General features: G+C 41.5%; 1 protein-coding gene across 1 annotated transcript in view; it reads right to left on the reverse strand.

Moving 5' to 3' along the window:
• Positions 1 to 757: 757 nt before the first annotated feature.
• The window catches only part of LOC133440573 (uncharacterized), a 30,975-nt gene continuing 9,219 nt past the window's right edge, over positions 758 to 22,513 (reverse strand). Inside the window, exons 2-3 of the mRNA XM_061717885.1 lie at positions 4,109 to 12,817; positions 758 to 3,940 (exon numbers count right to left, since the gene is read on the reverse strand). Coding sequence (XP_061573869.1) covers positions 4,113 to 12,761 — 8,649 coding nt within the window. The 5' untranslated portion in view covers positions 12,762 to 12,817 and the 3' untranslated portion in view covers positions 758 to 3,940; positions 4,109 to 4,112. The remainder of the gene's footprint in view (positions 3,941 to 4,108; positions 12,818 to 22,513) is intronic.

Raw genomic sequence — 22,513 nt, forward strand, 5'->3', positions numbered from 1 at the left:
CATGAAAAAGGGTCATTGAAGTATATTTATCATCTTAGTTTTTCATTATAACACACATGACGCACAGGCAGCAGGAATTAGTGGGTTGGTAGCAGTGCTGCGTGTGAAAATGCACTGATAGTGATCGGTGATCGATTTGCCTGGCATCGATTGATTTGGTTTCAGAACCGGACAGCTCCTCCAAAGAGCGTCTGAAAGAGCGAAACTAAAGGACGGTGTTAAGAAGACATCTGAGAAACACTCGTATCTTAGGGTACCTTCTTAGTTGAAACCTTCTTTGAACCTCTCTTAAATCCTTAAGAGAGGTCGGATCTGGGAAACCCGGCCAATGTCTTTATAGATTCACCGGGAACTCGCACAACTCTGGGTTAACCAACTCTGGGTTACTTGAGCTGATTCGTAACCGGTGTGTTGGAACCAACTGAGCGGGTTTAGTCGTCATGGGTTCAAGTAACCTCAAGATGAGACTTTAACTCAGTGTTTGTTAAACCTCCCACCTGGAATACCCCCAGGATCTCTTCTTGGCTCCCCAAACTACAGGTTGGGCCATGATTGATCCCTTTTGATTTTAATATTGATAAAGTTTGTTTTGAATAGCTTAGTTTATGTCACAATTTTTTTTAAACTAATTTAGCTGGAGAGAGGAAACTAATTTGTTGACACAGAATTAATTAGAAGTTGAAAACTGGACTTGAAACATTTAATTAATCTATATTTCTCTCACCTAAAGAAAAAAAAAAAGAAAACGACAACTTGGTGAAAGTGAATATATTTATTCATTTGAAAATTACCCATCACCAAACAAATGCTTTGCAGTTGTTACAGAGAAAACAATGATTAACTGAGTCGACGATCCCCCTCCTGTCTGTTCCCCAAGAGAAGCCTTAAAACTATTACATTTTATGTAAATTCAGTTATGTCTTATTACTATGCAAAATCAACATGTAAAACCGTTTAGGAAATGTAGTACAATGTAGAAGGGATTTAATTGTTGTAGGATAATAATTAAAGAAGATACATTAGACGAAAAAAAATCTGACAAGCTTATCATATATTGATACGTTTCCATTAAATGGATGAAAATCCCCTTTTTCCAACACACCATTATTTCCAGAAGACAATTAACATAATATGATTACAGCAAATGACTAACAAGCTGATAAACCCGTTTTTGTAGTAATACCACTTCTGACCACATGGGGAACCAATGGGTCTACGTTGTTGAAGAAAGACCAACCGACGATACTGAGCTAATGATAATAATAATAATAATAATACTACTACTACTACTACTAATAATAATAAGAATAATAATAATAATAATAATAATAATAATATTATTATTATTATTATTATTATTATTATTATTATTAATAATAATAATAAGAATAATAATAATAATAAGAAGAAGAATAATAATGATAATGAATGAGGCCGATCTGCCACATTTTGTAATATCATTTTGTCCCACAATAAGTGCACTGTTGTTGGTGATGAAGCTGACATAAACTTTATTGTTACATGATGTCAGTGTGTTATTTCTACATAATATGGCTTTAAACATTCCAGGTAAGTAAAATGTCTATTTTGAATGCGAAGAGAAGTTCTTGAAACGATTGATTTTCTACCACGCTATAGCAATTTGTTACTATGACAAAAAAAAAAGCTGAGGGAACACAACCCCAATTACAATAATTCCTCAGTGCCAGCATGAGTAGGAGCTCGTATCAGAGTCCAACACTGAACTGAAACATTCTCTTATATAATTCTATCAATATCAAATACTGTGACTTTAAAAATTATTATTCTTATTCACGCAAACTAGAAAACTGGTACTGGATCACTAACTATGTCATCATTAGAAAAAACACCAGTTTTTCCTTTTGAGCGTCTGGTCAGGATTCATGTACAAGCATAAAAAATAAGTTTTAATTCAAAGCTTCCATAAAATTGCATCAACATGTGGTAAGATTTCTTTCATCATAATGAATGATGATGATTTACTTTACCGACGATGTGGTAACATTATCTACAGTAAGGTTTCTATTTCCACATAAAATGTGTGTTATTATGGGCATGCCAAGTAATGGCATGACCATATTGCAATCGTCCAGAATGGCCCAAAGGGCAATGTTGCTAGCATTTTGCTAACAAGCTAAAGTCGCAAAAGTCCCACTGCGCACCAGCGGGTGTACAGCATGACCCCGCTCTGATGTGGAAAAAAAAAATCCCCAAAAACTAAAACACGGCCGGAAAAACGAGGAAAAACATGAAAATGAAGGCGATATATTAGTATCTAGAAAAGGTTTCCCTTTTCTTTTTATTATTATTCTTATTCCGCACTTTTTTTCGTCCGTTAATGCGGCCCGAACCGGAACGTGCACCCATGCATGGCATACATCGTTGGATGCGTCTCCATCATGCCTCGATGGGCATTACTTTTCTCCGTAATAGGGGTTACCGTGGCAACGCTAGTTGCCAAAAAGCAAAAAAAAAGGCGAAAATTCCCACGCTTATTGCTCGACCGAACTTTGTCGTAGAGACATCGTTCAAACTTTCAAACACTCGGCCTGATTGTCCCTAAAGGTACGTACAAGCTCATTATGCCAAGTATTACAGTTTTTGTGATATTGACCTTTCTTTTTTTTTTTTTTTTCCATTTGAATTTGGACGCTTGTTGCTAGGCAACAGGTTATCGTAGAGACATCGTACAAATGTTTCCCGACTCGGCACGCTGTGGACTTCAACATACTCAAATTTCATGAAGCTGGGATTTAAGGAAATTTTATGTCAAAATCCAGGCCACATGGCCCCATTCATTCGGATGGAGTTTTTTACCATGGTGAAAAATAAACCTATCCGTTAACATAGCCTGAACCGGAACATGCACCCATACATGGCATACATCGTTGGATGCGTCTCCATGGTTCCTCGATGGGCATTACTTTTCTCAGTAAAAAGTGTTACCGTGGCAACGCTAGATGCCAAAAAGCAAAAAAAAAGGCGAAAATTCGGACGCTTATTGCTCGGCCGAACTTTATCGTAGAGACATGGTTGTAACTTTCAAACACTCGGCCCGATTGGCAGTAACGGCCCCTACAACCTCATTATGCTAATTACTACAGTTTTTGCGATATTGACCTTTCATTTTTTTTTTTATTTCTGTTTGAATTTGGACGCTTGTTGCCAGGCAACAGGTTATCGTAGAGACATCGTACAAATGTCCCCTGACTCGGCACGCTGTGGAATTCAACATACTCAAATTTTATGAAGCTGGGATTTAAGGAAATTTTATGTCAAAATCCAGGCCAAATGGCCCCATTCATTCGGATGGGGTTTTGTACCATGGTGAAAAAAAAAACCTATCCGTTAACGTAGCCTGAACCGGAACGTGCACCCATGCACGGCATACATCGTTAGATGCGTCTCCATCTTGCCTCGATGGGCATTACTTTTCTCAGTCAAAAGCGTTACCGTGGCAACGCTAGATGCCAAAAAGCGCGCCCCATTAATAACTATTGGGAGCACAGGAATGAATGAAATACAAGCGTAAAAACACCTCAAACTGACATAGAACCACCCTAAACACAACCACTACAGCCCCAAACCAAAGCAGCAAGAGGGGACGAATGGGCGGTAGGGCATGCCCATATCAAAATTTCCAGAAATTTTCTAGTTATTAATGCGACCCACAGGGCAAAGTGGTTTCTAAAAACTGGTTGTGTCTACTTCTGTTTTGGAAAAAGTACTTGCTGCTGGTCTTTAACTTTTGACTTTAGTTTACTGCAATGAGCCCATCAACAGTAAGTACAACTTAAAATTAATTTCAATCGAAAACAGATAGAAAATGAAGTGTTTTGGACACCAATCCAGAGAGGCCTCGTTACGACCGCCAGGAAGGTCCACGACCCTGCGGTTGTTTCTCCTCACATGGTCACAACTGCAGAAAGACCACAAAACCACTCTGGTTAGCTGTTCATCATTTGCAAAAGTATACAGTGTAACTGCGTTTTACTTTCAAAACATAAAAACAAAACAAAACAAAACAAAGAAAAATAATTACTTGTCAGTGCTTAATTGCAATAACCTATTAAAAGTTAAACGTTACCTTTTCACTGCAGGAAGTTGGTGATTTGGACCGTGTGTGGATCATTTTGGTCCCTGTAGCCCTTTCTTTTGATCCAGGTCGTCATGGTGAGGTGATGGTCGACCGTCATGACCCCTGACCCCTGCAGCCGGCTGAACCATCCGTCCACCAACTTCAGACTTTGTTCCTGAAAACTGTGATCAAACATGGCCAGCCTGCTCGTATTCTTCCTCTTCATCTGCAGGATGTTGGAGCTGCTGCCGCCGTCCAGCTGTCTCATCATCGCACCGAGGATCGTCAGTTTGAAGGTTCCCTCAACATCATCTTTACTCATGGTCCTAGCCAAGTTTGATCTAAAGTCTTCATATTTTGAATCTGCAAACGGACTGTGTGCCTTTTTAGGCCCATAAACAGCTGGAAATTCATGGCCACGATATTTCTGCACATCCGTTATCAGGTTGGGATCCAGAGGAGAAGACTTTGCTCTCTCTTTAAGCATAGCCTGTGCTAGTTTTCCACTCAGGTTCATGTTTTTAGCTTCCAGCATACTACGGACTGGTGGCTGACGGTCCGTATTCAGGATTTTTCCAATTTCTGGATTTTGGGTTGCATGTTTTTGCCATTCCTTGTATTGTTTCACTTTCCAAACCCCTGGTATGGTTACTGTTTTGCTGTCTTTGATGATCCTGTTTGGTTCAGCTCCCTCTGCCATGTACCAGTTTCCACCTCTGACTCTTTGAGTCCACTCTGAGCGCTTGATTAAACCCTCCCATTGGCCGGGGTTTCTGAGCAGATCAGCAGCCTCCATGGACCTGAGCCGGTTTGCTTCCAATGTGACCTCATGTTGACCAGCGTTTGGTTTAATGCCTTGTGCAAAAGCATGAAACAGTGAGGTCTTGCCGTCTGTGAATATGACCGTGTTATTGATTAACGCATCATAACGGCCATCGGGATATTGGGCACTCTTTGGTGTGTAGATCAGTGTGACAGTTTGACTGGCAGGTTTATTGGTCGGGTTCATCACTTGCATTTTAGTAAGTTTGCCACGTCTGTCCTGTGTTAGTATGACAGCTTTAGTTCCAGTGACCTCTGACAGGAATTGGACATCAAGAATTGCACCCCTTGTCTTAGGATTTTTGACTTTCTCTGCATGTGATCTTGAGAGTTTACTTGCTTTTGCTGCTTTTTGTTTCTGGTGATCTCTGAATTTATCCTTTACTTTGTTAAAGCCAGATTCTGCTTTTTCCCTTATGGCGTCATTCACTTTACCTTGAACAGAAGAGACAATGTGACTGAAGAACTTCTGATGGGACACTTCCACTAAAGCATCAGCCAGTAATTCACTGATGGTGCCGGCCAACTCCTGCTTGAATTCTCTCAGCATCTCAAGTTCTGAAGATGACAGGTCATTTATCTCAACTTTCTCTGTCATAGAGCGTTCTTTTTTAAAAGAATTCAGCTCCTCCTTAAGTTTTAAGAAAAACTTGTCGGACAGAGTGAGTACTGCAGCAGTGGCATCTGCTGCCAGGATCCCGTAGTGGACAGTTTTGATGATGGTTAGAATTGTATGTGCTTTTCCTGTAGTATGAGCTCTAGCTGCGTCCATTATTTTGATTATGGATGAGTTGAGCTTGTTCTGCCAGTCCAGGTCAGCCTTAAATGGTTGTAGAGCAGTTTTGCTGTACCGTTTGAAAATAAACAGCAGGTCACTCCTTCTGTCCTTGTCCTTCAATAGATCGTTGAGTTGTTCCTTATGTTCGAGGTGTGAGAGGATAATAGAGTCTACCAATGTGTTCAAGGGGTTGTTGTCTATGTTAGTTTTCACTTGTTCAACAATTCTCTTTGACAAATCTGTTTTGATTCTTTCAAGTATTTCCTTCAGTAGTGCGTCTTGTGCCTTCTCAAGTCCTTTAAAAATGACTTCCTTCACAATGTGTTTGGAACTGCTTTTTATTGCATTCTTCATGCTTGTTTTTGTGACCTGACTGAAGCTTGCTTTAGCCTGCTTGGAGAGAAACTTTGGCAAAGCCTTCAGCTTTTTCCCTAAACCTTTTAGTGCCATTTTGAAAGCTTTGAAGCCCTGTTTTACCAACTTTATCAACTTACCAACTCCAAAGGAAATAAGTGATATACCGATTGAAATGGCTTTCTCTATAGCCCATGACTTCCAGCTGAACTCTCCTGTCACAAGGGCCTCTATGCCGTAGATACAGTCTGATACGCCTTCAGTGATGAGTCCCATGCCAACCTTAGCCAGAGTACCAAATGTAAACACTGTGAGCAATACTCCAGCAACAATCTGAAGAATTCCAAGAAAGAGCACCACCAGAGCACCCCATAATGTGGGCTCTTCTTCGACAGCAAATATATATTTCATACCTTTATTGTAGAGGTTGTAAGCTTCAGCTTGGAGTTCTTCATCAGCACTTGAAACCAGGGAGAAGACTGGTGATTTTTTGGCCAATGCATCCTTTTCCTTGTCACGAATTTCCTCCAGCTTTTTGATGGCCTCAGTGATGTTCTCATCAAATGACTTGTACATGTTGCACTTGGTTGTGAATTGCTTTTCAAGGCTGGTTGGGTCATTGTTGGTTGAGGTTGCAGTGGACATTTTCACAAACTGCAAACAGATCAAGCTTTCTTCAATGAGATATTCTAGAGAATCTTTAGCTTTTCTCAAATCTGTTATTGCATTAGTGAGATAATCTGGATTCCTCTGCATTATTGTGCAGTATGCATGATTGTAAAAAGCAATGGATGCCCAGCTTTCATCTTGATTCATGGCTTTTTCAAAGAGCTTGGTGCTGACGTCCCATTGTTTTTTATCTAGTGCTATATTTCCAAACTTGATGTAATGATAAATGCTAGAAGAAGGTGAAGTCTGATTTTCAGACTGACTTTTTGCCTTTGACACGTCATCTTTCAGTCTCAGTTGCAGTTCATCTCTCTTCAACTGTTCAATGTCTTCTGAATGAATTTGCAGCCAGATCCCCCAGAACTCATTCATGACGGCCACAACAGCTCTTTTTTCATCTCCAGCTGTGTCTCTGTAAATCTGTTGAAGTGTTTCACAGTACTCTGAAAACAGTTCCTCTCTCAGATTCATCTCTGTGACATCATCCATCATGCTATTTATCTTTTCCACTGCACATTTGTCCCTGTTTCTCTTCACTTCTTTTAGAGATGTCACCATACTGAAATCTTGCTGAAGATTTTCAGTGATAGTGATAATCTGTGCAGATCCAGGTTTGCCTTTCCGTGCTGTTCGACCAAAAGCCTGAAGTTCCACTCTTTGGTTCTCTGAAAGGAAGGAGAGAATCACAAAGAGTCCCCCGTTATTGTTCACCTGTTTGGACACTTTAATGTCTGTGCCACGCCCAGCCAGGTTTGTGGCAACAATGACGTCTCCAGGAAAAAGTTCCTTTTCCATTTTGCTCAAACTGTCTTTGTCACTGCGGCAGTAGAGAATTATTTCACCTGGGACATTGCTTTTCAGGTCTTCGTAGATCTCGTTGGCTTTGTTGATGGTTTCACAGATTACCAGGGCTGCTCTTCCACCCCTGTAGGAATTTGGCGAGATCTGAGCCATGACTGTACGTTTTATTTCAGATTTCCACTCTTCAGATTTCTTCAGTGTACCTTTGACCTCAAACAACAACTTCCTGTTGAAAGTTGGCATTTTGCAGGCAGACAGGTTTGGATATAAGTCCTGCAAAAACAGAATATCTGTTTTGCCGCCAAGTGTTCCTGTTGTTCCATATATCTTTCCCTCGTACTTCTTAAAAAGGGAGATGTTAGAAATATAGTTTGTAACTGTTGAAATTGTGCTCAATTTGATTTGGTGTTTAATCTCAACAAACTGTTGCAGGCCATCGCCCCATTTCTTATTCAGTTCTACAATACCAGTGGATCTGAAGTCCACAGGACAGACATTGTTGTTTTCAACAACATAGTCCCGTCCTTCCCTCAGCTGCATCGCCAGAAAGCCATTCTGAACCCACGCTGACACTTTGCTTTCAATCAGACTTTTCAAGAATCCGGGGATGCTGATTTTGTATTTGTTGTTTGTACACGGGGTGTACTGAATCTTCTCTGTGATAAAGTCTGCAATTGGCCTGATAAGACTTTCTTCTGAGTCATAGAGAGGACAACACAAGCCTTCCTCCAAGACAAGAAACGTCAGCTCTGGGATTTGGTGTTTGTTGTACGGGCTAACCTTTCTGAGACAGAGCAATCCCTTATCGTCTGGAGTGTAAATGGTAAACCCGTAAGGGATATAGTCCTCCAATTCTTCAAAAAATTCAACCATGGCATCCTGACTCACAGTTTTGAGTTGGTCAGGAAGGTTCTTCTCACTTTTGAAGATCGCCTCTGTAAACCCCATTGGCACAGTGTTGGTTTGTTCAGCAATATTTAAAATGTCCATTGGGTCATCGATTCCAGTTTCTTCTGTGTTGATTGAGTCAAAGACGGCCTTGAAGAATGAGGCTGGAGGACCCTGGACAAAGGTCCTATGTCCTGAGGACAGAAAGCCGTACTGAGAAACGTGGCCCCAGATCATGGCGAGGATGGTGTTCAGGTGCTCCATGGAGACCATGGGGCTGGACAGGTAGGTCAGCTGCACTCCCTGATCCAGCAGAAGGGAATCCACTTCATCAATTATAACGCACTGATAGCTGCGATCAGGTCTCACATCCTTCATCTCAAATATCTGGCGAAGGTGATCTGCAGCGAAGGCATCAATGGTTCCATAGACCACATCCTTCTGGTAGCATTCTTTTCGATCCTCATCTTCTGTCTTGTTTGTGTTTGTGTCAACAGTAATGTTAAAGTAGTTGTAGAACTCACTCCATTCTTCTGCATCTCTTTGACATAAGACTGAAGAGCTGGAAACCACATCTACTTTTTCACCTCTCAGCACACGCAGCACTGCAAACATGGCTATGACACAAGACTTTCCTTCTCCAGTTCCCATTTCCAAGAGTTTCCCATTATCAGATAAGGCCAAGAGGCACCAGCTCATCATCTGGGTAGCCCTAGGAAACCACTTCCCTTTAGCTATGTGTAGGTGAACAGCATTGCATAAAACTGCCAGGACTTCTTGAAGGTCTTCTGTTTCCAGACTGTGACCCAGAGACTTTGCTCGCTGTACATCTTTGTGTTTGTCAATATCACCACTTTTGATGAGGTTTGTTACATACGTTACTACAGTCTCAGATTTACTCAGAGTCTGTTCATCTATGTCTTTCATCTGACGTATTTCATTAAAGAGCATGTCAACACTTTTGCATTTTTCATCTGCAAAGCTCTTTTCTAAATGTTGAATGAGATTCTCAGTTGTATGTGAATCTATGAGCTCGAGGAGAGATCTGTTTCTCTCGTCTGTCCACTTGGATGAAACCTGGTATGTTGTCATCAGATGTAAAACTTTCATGATGGAAATGCAGTCTTCATCATGATGGTGGTGAGCTAATGCTCCAAGGAGGCTCAAGATCTCTGTTGGTGGCCAAAGTGATGGCACGCCAAGAGTGGAAGCCATTTGAAAGACTTCTTTTGCTTCTTCCTTTGAGCCTTGGAATTGCTCTGCACAGGGGAACAAGACATCCAAACACCATCGATTTGCAGCAGATGTCATGATTTTCCCATCTACTGATTCATTTGTAAGAACTTTGAGGAGATTCTCAACAATGGTCAAAACGAAGATCTGATTGGAAAGCAATGGCTTTCCAGTAATTTTATTAAAGACTTGGATGAACTCACTCTTGGTGTTTGTATCGATTAGATTTGTGTGGAGACCCTGAAAAAGACCCTTGATAAATCTGCATTTCAATCCCATTTCTTCACTTTGGAACTTGTGTACGAGAGTCTCCATTACTTCTGCAGCAACAACTTCAGATTCATTCTGTTTGAGCTTTGACAGATCCAGTTTTTCCAAAGAACTTAAGCTTTTTGCATCAATGATGAAACCTCGAATTAGCTGAGGTTGTCTATTTTCCATCACGTCTTTGCCATGCTGAAAGTAATCAGAAACGAAGTCATCCAGTATACCATAGACAATGTCTGCTCCATAGACATCTCTGAGTGATGCGTCTGTCTTCATGTTTGTGTTTAGAGAAATTCCAAGGTTGTTGTAGAAGGCCGACCACTCCTCAGATTGCTCTTTTGAGTGATCAACAGAGCTCAGAACAATGTCCACTTTGTTTCCCATGTAGACACATGCGGCTGCAAACATTGCTATGACACATGGGTCTTCTTCTATTCCAACCAGTTGTGGTGCTCCAGTCTTCTTTTTTATCACCAGTACACACCAGTGCACCATGTGTTTCACTGTAGGCCACCAGCCTTTTGTGTCAAAAACTGCTTTACAGAGAAGAGAGAGACAGTTCTGTATGTTATCTTCATTCAAGGCTCCATCCTTTAAGGAATATCTTGAAGATGGAGAATTTGTTGGTACATTTTCTAAATGTTTTACAACACCAGTGGTGATGTTCTTAATGAAACTAATTTCATCATCATCCAAATTCTGTGACATTTTTAACTCTGCCACAGCTGAAAGTAGACTGTGCTCATCTTTCCTTCTGAGAATCTTTTGGAAATCCTGGATGTCCATATTACCAAGGACCTGTGTGAGAGAGTGCCCGTGTTCATCCGTCCAGTCTGGAGATACGTCATTCACTTGTATCAATGTCAAGACTTTAACCACTGAATCGCCTTGTGCACATTTCTGTGACAGTTCTTTGAGCAGATTAAGTGCTTCAGTTGGAGACCATTGGTTTTTTTCTACAAGTGTTAGGATAATTTTTGTGGTTTCAGAGTGGGTTTGGATTGAATCTGTGAGCTCTGATAAAAGAAGTTTCAAGCATTCTACTTCCATCTTTGTAATAAACACAGAGCTCCGTTCAACTGCCGTCTGCAGTGACGATGTGAGGACGCTCAGGAACTCAACAACAAAGATCTTCTCAGTGGAGAGCTCGTCTCCCATCCATCGTTTAGCGATGAGGACGGCATCAGCATTACACTCCCCAGTCTCATCCAAGAAGTGTATCAAGGTGAGATATAGGGCTTGAGTCAGTGTCAAACTTTCAGAATAATTGGATGCTGATTTGTCAATAGACCCCACCAGGAAGTGCACGTGGTCAGAGATGACTTGTAGGACAACTCCCTGAGAAGTTTCCAGAGACAGAGCGCTCAGCTCGGTGACGTAGACCTGGGTGTGCTGCAGAGTGCTGAGAGACGGTGGATCAATAATCCATTCACTGAAGAGCAGTTTGTCCAGAGCTGGGAGGATCTTCCCCAGCTGATCAGCTGTCAGTTCAGGGAGACTCAGATCTGAAACCTCAATGTCACATTTCAAAGAGAGGATTGCTAGAAAATCATCACTGCTCTTATCTGACTCGGCCTCAAATTCATCCAAATGTCCTTTCAGAACTTTTTTCTTCGACTCCTGTAAAATGGTGTCGGTAATTTGTTTTTCGTGCTGCTTTTCAGCTTGGTTCCTTGATTTTTGTAATCTTTGATTAAGCTCTTCTCTTTTTCTTTCCTCTTCTCTTCTCATTTCCTCTTCTCTCCTCCTATGCTCTTCTTCTCTTTTCCTCTCCTCTTCTCTTCTCATTTCCTCTTCTCTCCTCTTTTGCTCCTCTTGTCTTCTCATTTCCTCTTCTCTCCTCCTTTGCTCCTCTTGTCTTCTCATTTGCTCCTCTTGTCTTCTCCTTTCCTCTTCTCTTCTCATTTGCTCCTCTTGTCTTCTCCTTTGCTCCTCTTGTCTCCTCTTTTGCTCCTCTTCTCTTCTCATTTCCTCTTCTCTCCTCCTTTGCTCCGCTTGTCTTCTCTTTTGCTCCTCTTGTCTTCTCCTTTGCTCCTCTTGTCTTCTCATTTCCTCTTCTCTCCTCTTTTGTTCCTCTTGTCTTCTCCTTTGCTCCTCTTGTCTTCTCATTTCCTCTTCTCTCCTCTTTTGCTCCTCTTCTCTTCTCATTTCCTCTTCTCTCCTCCTTTGCTCCTCTTGTCTTCTCATTTGCTCCTCTTGTCTTCTCCTTTGCTCCTCTTGTCTTCTCCTTTGCTCCTCTTGTTTTCTCATTTCCTCTTCTCTCCTCTTTTGCTCCTCTTGTCTTCTCCTTTGCTCCTCTTGTCTTCTCATTTGCTCTTCTCTTCTCTTTTGCTCCTCTTGTCTCCTCCTTTGCTCCTCTTCTCTTCTCATTTGCTCTTGTCTCGTCCTTTGCTCCTCTTGTCTCCTCCTTTGCTCCTCTTGTCTTCTCATTTGCTCTTCTCTCCTCCTTTGCTCCTCTTCTCTTCTCATTTGCTCTTGTCTCGTCCTTTGCTCCTCTTGTCTCCTCCTTTGCTCCTCTTGTCTTATCATTTCCTCCTCTCTCCTCCTTTGCTCTTCTTCTCTTCTCATTTCTTCTTCTCTCCTCCTTTGCTCTTCTTCTCTTCTCCTCTCCTCTTCTCTTCTCATTTCCTCTCGATCCCTGACTTCCTTGTGAAAGCAGTATTCACACTTGTAGATACTATTGTGGCCAACATGTCTGAAGTATTCACCTCCATTGAACACGTAAACCTCCTGACCATGAACAGTCGCTCGGGAATAATCATTGAAGCTGCGGCATGGAGGTAGAACTCTAGAACAAATGCAACATCTCAGGCTGTTGCCCATGCTGTGTTCTGATGGTACGTTCCCCATTTTGGCTGATTTAATCCTCAGTAAGGTGAAATTTTTCAAATCGAGGCAGTTTCAGTCTGAAAGATAAATATATCAAAATCTACATTACTTTGACAAAACAGAAAAATACAACCTGATCTCACAAAAATCCGTAAAATGCCCACGACCTCTCACCACTATTTTCCGTGGTACCAACACGGAAAGTGGTATAATTACGTGTGGGCACCACGGATATTGTACCATGCAAAGTCAATGGGATCCGTGGTCGTGATATATACACGGATTATGACATTATTATTAGTGCCACGGCTCCTCCAAAGCTATGCAATAGCAAGGAGGAGTAATGCCTCTGGCCTCTGGCCAGAGGCACTATTGTTATTCTGCGGGTTTATTATTCCTCATCTTCCGGACAGATTTCGGTTCGCTACTCCTCCTACAGCTTTGAGAGAACGCGAAAAGTAAAAACGTAGAAACGTGCGCCTTAATCGGGAATCGTGTGCTATGACTTTCATAAGCAATTGGCGTGCACGTTTTTGCGCAATGTGCACAAACGTGCGCGCTAAAACCCATCCGGAATGCATTGGGAGAACTTTGGAGCCTCACCACTCGCACACCGTTACTCGAAAAATTCTGAACCATGTTTGAAAGTTGTCCAACAGACACGCCAATTCCTGCCACGGTCTCCATTGACTGCAATGTAAAAAAAAGTTTTCTTCAAAAAAATATCATTTTTGTTTTCGACAACACATTTTAAGGAATATCTGAATAAAAATAAGATTTACAGAATCTGCTAGGTTCTCTGTTTCTCAAAATGTTTTCGTTTTTCTGCTAAGAACTATGGTTTGATCACAAGGTGGAGTTATTTGAGGCAAGAGCTCAGCTGTTGACTGATTAGGCTGACCCAGAACTGGTCACATGACCCAGTCAGTACAGACTTCATATAGTATAACCTGGAAAATGGAGAAATCTGAACCCTGACCTTTTGACCTTAGATGATCCCCAGTCCTGCTGGGAACAGGTTCATGGTATATATATGTATATGTATATATATATATATATATATATATATATATATATATATATATATATATATATATATATATATATATATATATATATATATATATATATATGTATATGAATGAATGAATGCTGAAGCTGGTAGTGAATGAATGAATGAATGAATGAATGAATGAATGAATGAATGAATGAATGAATGCTGAAGCTGGTAATGAATTAATGAATGAAGCAGGTAATGAATGCATGAATGAATGCTGAAGCTGGTAATGAATGATGAATGAATGAATGAATGAATGAATGAATGAATGAATGAATGGATGAATGAATGCTGAAGCTGGTAATGAATGAATGAATGCTGAAGCTGGTAATGAATGAATGAATGAATGAATGAATGAATGAATGAATGAATGAATGAATGAATGAATGAATGAATGAATGAATGAATGAATGAAGCTGGTAATGAATGAATGAATGCTGAAGCTGATAATGCATTTTTGAATGAATGAATGCTGAAGCTGGTAATGAATGAATGAATGAATGCTGAAGCTGGTAATGAATGAATGAATGCTGAAGTTGGTAATGAATGAATGAATGAATGAATGAATGCCGAAGCTGGTAATGAATGAATGAATGAATGAATGAAGCTGGAAATGAATGAATGAATGAATGCTGAAGCTGGTAATGAATTAATGAATGAAGCTGGTAATGAATGCATGAATGAATGCTGAAGCTGGTAATGAATGAATGAATGAATGAATGGATGAATGGATTAATGGATGAATGGATGAATGAATGAATGCTGAATATGGTAATGAATGAATGAATGAATGAAGCTGGTAATAAATGAATGAATGAATGAATGAATGAATGAATGAATGAATGAATGAATGAATGAATGAATGAATGAATGAATGAATGAAAGCTGAAGCTGGTAATGAATGAATGAATGCTGAAGCTGGTAATGAATGAATGAATGAATGAATGAATGAATGAATGAATGAAGCTGGTAATGAATGAATGAATGAATGAAGCTGGTAATGAATGAATGAATGAATGAATGAATGAATGAATGAATGAATGAATGAATGAATGAATGAATGAATGCTGAAGCTGGTAATGAATGAATGAATGAATGAATGAATGAATGAATGAATGAATGCTGAAGCTGGTAATGAATGAATGAATGAATGAATGAATGAATGAATGAATGAATGAATGAATGAATGAATGAATTAATTAATTAATGAATGAATGCTGAAGTTGGTAATGAATGAATGAATGAATGAATGCTGAAGTTGGTAATGAATGAATGAATGAATGAATGAATGAATGCTGAAGTTGGTAATGAATGAATGAATGAATGAATGAATGAATGAATGAATGAATGAATGAATGAATGAATGAATGCCGAAGCTGGTAATGAATGAATGAATTAATGAATGAATGAAGCTGGAAATGAATGAATGAAGCTGGAAATGAATGAATGAATGAATGAATGAATGAATGAATGAATGAATGAATGAATGAATGAATGAATGAATGAACGAACAAATTAATGATTGAATGAATGTGTTATAGTGCAATATCTCTTGAATGGTTTGACATACAGAGTCATGGGTGATGTCATATGACTCAGTATCGAGTCCTTGACCGTCATTGGTGCAAATTAGCCCCGCCCCTTCTTCTGATTGGCCGATTCATTATATTCCAATATCTTTTGAATGGTTTGATGTACAGCGCCATGGGTGGTGTCATCTTACCCAGTATCGAGTCCTTGACCTTTATTGGTGCAAATTAGCCCCGCCCCTTCTTCTGATTGGCCGATACGTTATAGTCAAATATCTTTTGAATGGTTTGACATACAGAGTCATGGGTGGTGTCATAGGACTCAGTATCGAGTCCTTGACGTTCATTGATGCAAATTAGTCCCGCCCCTTCTTCTGATTGGCCAATATGTTAAAGTCCAATATCTTTTGAAGGGTTTGACATAGAAAGGCAAGGGTGGTGTCATAGGACTCAGTATCGAGTCCTTGACGTTCATTGATGCAAATTAGCCCCGCCCCTTCTTCTGATTGACCGATATGTTATAGTCCAAAAACTTTTGAATGGTTTGACATAGAGAGTCATGGGTGGTGTCATTGGACTCGGTATTGAGTCCTTCACCTTTATTGCTTGTAAAATGTACACAAATGTGCAGCAGCCCGCCGTGGCACTCTCGAAATTTCTGTGAGGAAATTGTCTAGTTATTTATATATTATTCTTTGTTATAGTGGCTAAATTATGCGTCGCAAGGTACTGTTTTTTTTTTTTTTTTTTTTTAATTCAAGATCTTTTTATTGAAATTTTCACAAAGTAATAAAGGTGAAATGCTGAATGTCAATTACAAATATTTTGAGTAGGCATGGGCATGTTGATCATAGCATACACCAGTGTACAAAATATAAAAAACAATTAAACAGTATGAAAAAATATAAAATAGTAACAAAAACAGACTTCAGACCAAACTAATCCCTCCCATGTCACTGCCAGATTACTAATCACAATATGAGGTCATTCTAACATCAAAAGCCTGCACTAGGAATACAAAAGAAATATGAAGTATAGTTCACAGGGTCTGGAATGCTTCTAGAAAAGGTCCCCACACTTTCTGGAACTTATCTGACTGCTGAAGCGAGTATCTAATTTTCTCCAGTTTTAAGCAGGACATGATGTCTTCCAGCCATTGTGCACGAGTAGGAGGGAGGGATCCTTCCACCTGAACAGAATTGCCCGACGAGCCAAAAGGGAGGCAAAAGACAAAGTGTGCCCCTGTGCAGTGGTTAACTTCCTTCCTCCCTCCATGACCCCAAACAGGGCAGTCAGTGGGTTTGGTTCTAGTCTGATTTTAAGCACCAGAGAGAGAGTATGAAATACTTCCATCCAGTACTTGTTTAGACATGGGCAGGACCAGTACATGTGGATGAGAGAGGCTTCTACTACTTTACATCTTACACAGTATGGACTAATATCTGGGTACATGGAGGATAACTTTGCTTTGGAGATATGAGCCCTGTGTACCACTTTAAACTGAATTAAGCAGTGACGTGCGCACAGGGAGGTTGTATTAACCAGTTTAAGTATGGACTCTCAGGTATCCTCTGATAAGGGAAGCCCTAAGTCCTGCTCCCATGCTGCTTTGAGTTTATCTGTAGGGGCACTCCTAAGATCCAGCAACATGCCATAGAAAGACGAAATGAGCCCCTTTTTGAATGGGTCTGTGGCAAGAACTTTGTCAACTGTGGTCAAGCCTATCGATGCACCAGGGCTGGGTGTCTGGGAAAGAACAAAATGTCTAGCCTGAAGATACCTAAAGAAATGTGATTTTGGAAGGCTGAATTTACTACTTACTACCACGGTGCCATCTATGAACATATCTCTAAAACGAATCATACCCCTCCTGTGCCATTCCTGGAAGGTGGGGTCCTCAAGGGATGGTTTGAAAAAGTGATTTGATGCAATGGGGCTAAGAAGAGAGAAGCTGTGAAAGCCAAAAAACTTCCTAAATTGGGCCCAAATTCTAAGGGAATGTTTAACCACTGGGTTTTTGATTGATTTAAGTGAAGGAAGTGGAAGTGAGGAGCCGAGTAGGGCAGGAATTGACAGGTCATCAGTTGGATGTAACTCCATCGCCACCCAGTCAGGGCGGTCAGCGTTGTCGCAGTAGAAGGACCAGAATACAAGGCAGCGCAGGTTAGCAGCCCAATAATAATAACGAAAGTTTGGGAGGGCCAGACCACCTGCAGACTTTATTTTTTGAAGGTGAGTCTTGTTCAAACGTGGCCGTTTACCCCGCCATAGGTATGAAGATATAACTGAGTCAAGGGACTGAAAAAAAGAACCAGGAATAAAGAGTGGTAAGGTCTGGAAAAGGTACAAAAATTTAGGTAAAATGGTCATTTTAACTGAATTGATGCGACCCACAAGAGACATTGACAGGGGTGACCATTGTGTAAGGATTTGTTTGGTTTCATTTAACAATGAGATAAGATTCTCTTGGAGCAGGTCTTTGTGTTTCCTTGTCACAGATATGCCTAAATAGGAGAATTTGTCATTTACGATTTTAAAGGGAAAATTGGAAAGGTCTAAAGCATGCGATTCAAGATTGGTAGGGAAAAGCTCACTTTTGCTGAGATTCAGTTTATAGCCTGAGAGTTTCCCAAAGGGAAAGGGCCAGAGGGTGAGAGATGAAAAGCAAGAGGTCATCGGCATAAAGCAAGACCTTATGTTCCCTGCCACCTCTCCAGATACCGGACACATCCTCACAAGATCGGAGCGCTGTGGCAAGCGGCTCGATAGCCATGTCAAAAAGCATGGGACTAAGGGGGCACCCCTGACGGGTTCCACGATGCAGATTAAATGGTTTTGACCGTTGAGAGTTAGTACGAATTGAGGCTGTTGGGTACAAATAGAGAAGTTTAATCCACAGAGCAAAGTTCGGACCAAAACCAAACCTGTCCAGCACAGCAAAGAGATAATCGCATTCGACGCGGTCGAATGCTTTCTCCGCATCCAGAGAGACAACGCATTCAGGGATAGCCTCAGAGGCAGAGTAGATAATATTGAACAGTCGCCTTGTGTTGAAGTAAGACTGCCTACCTTTAATGAAGCCAGTTTGGTCTTCAGATATAATTGTGGGGAGGGCATTCTCCAGCCTATGGGCTAAGACTTTAGCTAAGATTTTAGCATCTGTGTTTACGAGGGAGATGGGCCTGTAGGAGGCGCATTCAGTAGGATCCTTCCCTTTTTTAGCTATGAGGGTGATACAGGCCTCTGAAAAAGAAGGAGGGAGGGAACCGTGGCTGAAGGATTCTGAAAGAACTGTAGATAGCAATGGGGAAAGCAGAGTAGAAAATTTCTTTAGAAATTCCGCCGGGAAGCCATCAGGGCCAGGACATTTACCCGACTGCAGTGAAGAAATGGCTCGAGTTATCTCCATCAGGGATATCGGTTCTTCTAATGTCTTCCTTAGATCTGGTGAAAGACTGGGAATACTAAGACTATTTAAAAAGTCCGCAATCTCATCTTGATCAGTCTGAGATTCCGAGGTGTATAGCTGGGTATAAAAGTCCCTGAATGCTTCATTTATGAGTAAGTGATCTGTAGTTACATGGCCATTTGGTAATCGAATCTTAGAAATATTTTGTTTAGCCTTAGAGCCTTTAAGTTGGTTGGCTAATAATTTGTCAGATTTGTCTCCATAAACATAAAACCTGGTTTTACTTTTCAGAAGTGACTGTTCAATTGGGTGAGTGGTAAGCAGGTCAAATTTAGTTTTAAGTTCTAGCCGCTTTTTGTAAAGATCTGGGGATTTAGTCCGAGAATATTCTTCATCGACCTCTTTGATTTGGCGGGCAAGGTCTGATCGCTCCCTATAAGATTTTTGCCTCACCCTAGCAGTGTAGGATATAATCTGTCCCCGGAGATAAGCCTTGAGGGAATCCCAGACAGTTAGACTAGACATTCCTGGAGTCATATTCGTGGATAGGAAAAAGGCTATTTCCGTTTCCATTGATTTAACAAAATTTGTGTCCGACAGCAGAGTTGAATTGAATCGCCACTGTCTGTCTCTCTGAGGTAGGTCAGGAAGGGACATGGTTAGGACCACAGGAGCGTGGTCGGAAATGACAATGCTCTGATAAGCACAGGAATGAACCAGGGGAATCAGTTGGTTATCAATAAAAAAATAATCAATCCTCGAGTATGTGTGGTGCACTTGTGAGAAACAGGAGTATTCTCTGTCACATGGATGTAAAGAACGCCACACATCACAAACACCGTAGTCAGAAAGGAACGCCTGAATAAGACGGGCTGACTTACTTGCTGTGCCGGGGTTGGTAGAGGATCGGTCTAGGACTGGGTCGAGCCAGCAATTAAAATCACCACCAAGTATGAGAGAATATGTATTAAGGTCAGGGAGCAGTGAAAACAGTCGTTCAAAAAAGACTGCATCATCTGAATTAGGGGCATAAACGTTCACAAGTACGACCAATGTATTGAATAATTTCCCAGAGACGATCACGTAGCGACCAAACTTGTCAGAAATCACGTTGTGCTGCTCAAATGAAACATCCTGACTGATCAGAACTGAAACTCCTCGGGCCTTAGCTTGAAAGGAGGAGTGAAATCCCTGCCCTGACCACCTCGGGAACAGGCGGCTATTATCAGAACTGCGAATATGAGTTTCTTGTAGAAAGGCTATTTCTGTTTTAAGATGTTTTAGATGTGAGAAGACCCTTTTCCTTTTAACAGGGTGATTCAGACCCTTAACATTCCAGCTCACCAACTTCAAGTATCTACTCATAATATCTAAGAAGAAAAATTAGGTGTGCACAATGACCTAGGCAAAAAAAAAGAAAACGGAAAGGAGGTTGAATGTGACCCACATTAAGTAATGAGTTGAAAAGAGTTAATGCAAAGTTTCTGGCAGTGACATATCCCCCCGACCCACCCACCCCAAATAAGACAGCTGCTATAGAAAAATAAAAAAAAAGCAGCAAGCTCTTCAAAACAAACAAAGTGCAATAACGCATCTTCCTGTCCTACACACTAATAGCTTTTGCTCCCGTATCATGGGTATATACATATTAGCACCTTAAAACGTGTAGATATAAATAAAAAAAAAGAAATACCCTCTCAAATCTTGACCTGGAAGTCCCGATATGAGCCCAGAAATATTAGTACAAAAATATAAAATATAAAACCTCCGACTTAAGCGGCGTAAAAGTAAGGTTAACAGCTTACAATTATTACAAAACTTATAGATAAATCGGAAAAGCTTTTATTTTTTCGTTTTTTTTCTCTCCCTCTCCACCACTTATTTTTTCCCCTTTTTCCCCCTCCCCTCAAATAGCCAAAAAGAACGGCAAATTAATAACATTTGCAAAGGGGCAGTCAAACTAACAACAGAGAAAATAATGTTCTAAACACACTAACCCCGAAAACATTTCAGGCAAAAAAAAAGACTGAAAAAACAGTTGTCGCGGGGTACTCACCCTCCCCTCAGGAATATTATGACTCACGTAAAAAAAAAGAGAGAGAAAAAAAGTCAGTCAGTGAACGCCAGTGAACCACACCGGGCTGCAGGGCGGAGCCGTGAAAGCTTCCAACAGTCCCGTTACGGCGGGTTTGAAGATTTGCTGCGACTCGTGATGAATTTGCGCGCCTCATCCACGGAGCCGATCCACTTCCTGGCCCCCCCGGACAACGTGAGCCGGAGCCGGGCGGGGAAGAGTAGAGCCGGCTTCAGACCCAGGTGATATAGCTCCGACATAACTCCGCTGTATTCCGCTCGTTGGCTGGCAACTTCGGGGCTGTAATCCTTCACGACCCGGATCGGGTGGCCGTGATATTCCAGCCTCCCTCTCCGCCGCGCTTCCCTCACGAGGATATCCTTGGTCAGGAACCGGTGCAGGCGGAGGATGACCGGACGCGGTCTCTGTCCGGGGGCCGGCTTGGCGGCGAGAGAGCGGTGCGCTCTGTCTATTTCCGGCGGTGACGGCAGCGTATCATTCCCGAACACCTCACACAGCAGCTTGGAGAAGAAAGCCGCCGGAGACCCGCACTCAGTAGACTACGGTAAACCCAGGATACGGATGTTCTGCCGTCTGCTTCGGCTTTCCAAATCCACCACCTTAGCCTTTAACCAAGCATTATCATCCCGTAAAGTCGAGCAGATGCCTTCAAGGTCCGTAACTCGCTGGCTGAGGTCTTCTGTGGCGAGTTCAAGGGACGAAACACGTTGGCCATGGTCCTCGACCGCGAGCCGCGTTTGGTCGAGTTTGGAGTCGAGCTGACTGAAAGTATTTTTAAACTTGGCGGCCAGGGCAGCTCGGTGTTCCTCCAGCAGCGTGGTAATGGCCGCCAGGGTTAAGACAGCGCCAGCATCGTCCTTTTTGCCCGACTTGCCGCTCTTCGAAGCCATCTCGGAGGTAAGTGGGCTCGTTCGAGACAAAAAAAAAGAAAAACAGCAACAAGGAATCCTTTTTAAAGGAAAAAGTTTGAAAGTTTGAGGGCTTGGTGGTTTAAAAAGTTTGGCACTCACGGGAGCACTCACGAAACACGTCTACTCCATCTGCTCACCAACCGGAAGCCCGCAAGGTACTGTTTTTTACCGTCAGTTTGTAAAAACATGTTTTTAACGCTGTTTTAGCAGTGTTTTATTGAGGTTTTAATGGGAGCACCACAGATATAGTACTATGCGAAGTCAATGGGATCATGTTAAGGACATCCGTTTTAATTAGTTCTCCTTCGATTATGACATTTTATTAATGCTCAGTAGGCACAGGAGGTTTCTTATGTATTGTTATGAGGCCTATTTCGTGTCTATTTTTGCACAGTTTACTAAGGAGGCTGAAATTCTAGACTCTGTATCAGGAGGTGACTTTCATCCACTGTGCAGAGTTTCAGATCTGTGTGACCTTCGGAAGTGTCAAAGGTCACTGCGTCTGTTGCTTTTCGGCCTGCGAAGACTATTTTGTGTCTTTTTTTGCATAGTTCACTAACGCTTTGAGCTAAGAGGCTGAAATTCTAGACTCTGTATCAGGAGGGGACTTTCATCCACTGTGCGGAGTTTCAGATCTGTGTGACCTTCGGAAGTGTCAAAGGTCACCGTGTCTGTTGCTTTTCAGCCTGCAAAGCCTATTTCGTGTCTTTTTTTGCAGAGTTCACTAACGCTTTGAGCTAAGAGGCTGAAATTCTAGACTCTGTATCAGGAG

Source organism: Cololabis saira, chromosome 3 (genome assembly GCF_033807715.1).
Source record: "Cololabis saira isolate AMF1-May2022 chromosome 3, fColSai1.1, whole genome shotgun sequence".
In the NCBI taxonomy this organism is placed as follows: domain Eukaryota; kingdom Metazoa; phylum Chordata; class Actinopteri; order Beloniformes; family Belonidae; genus Cololabis; species Cololabis saira.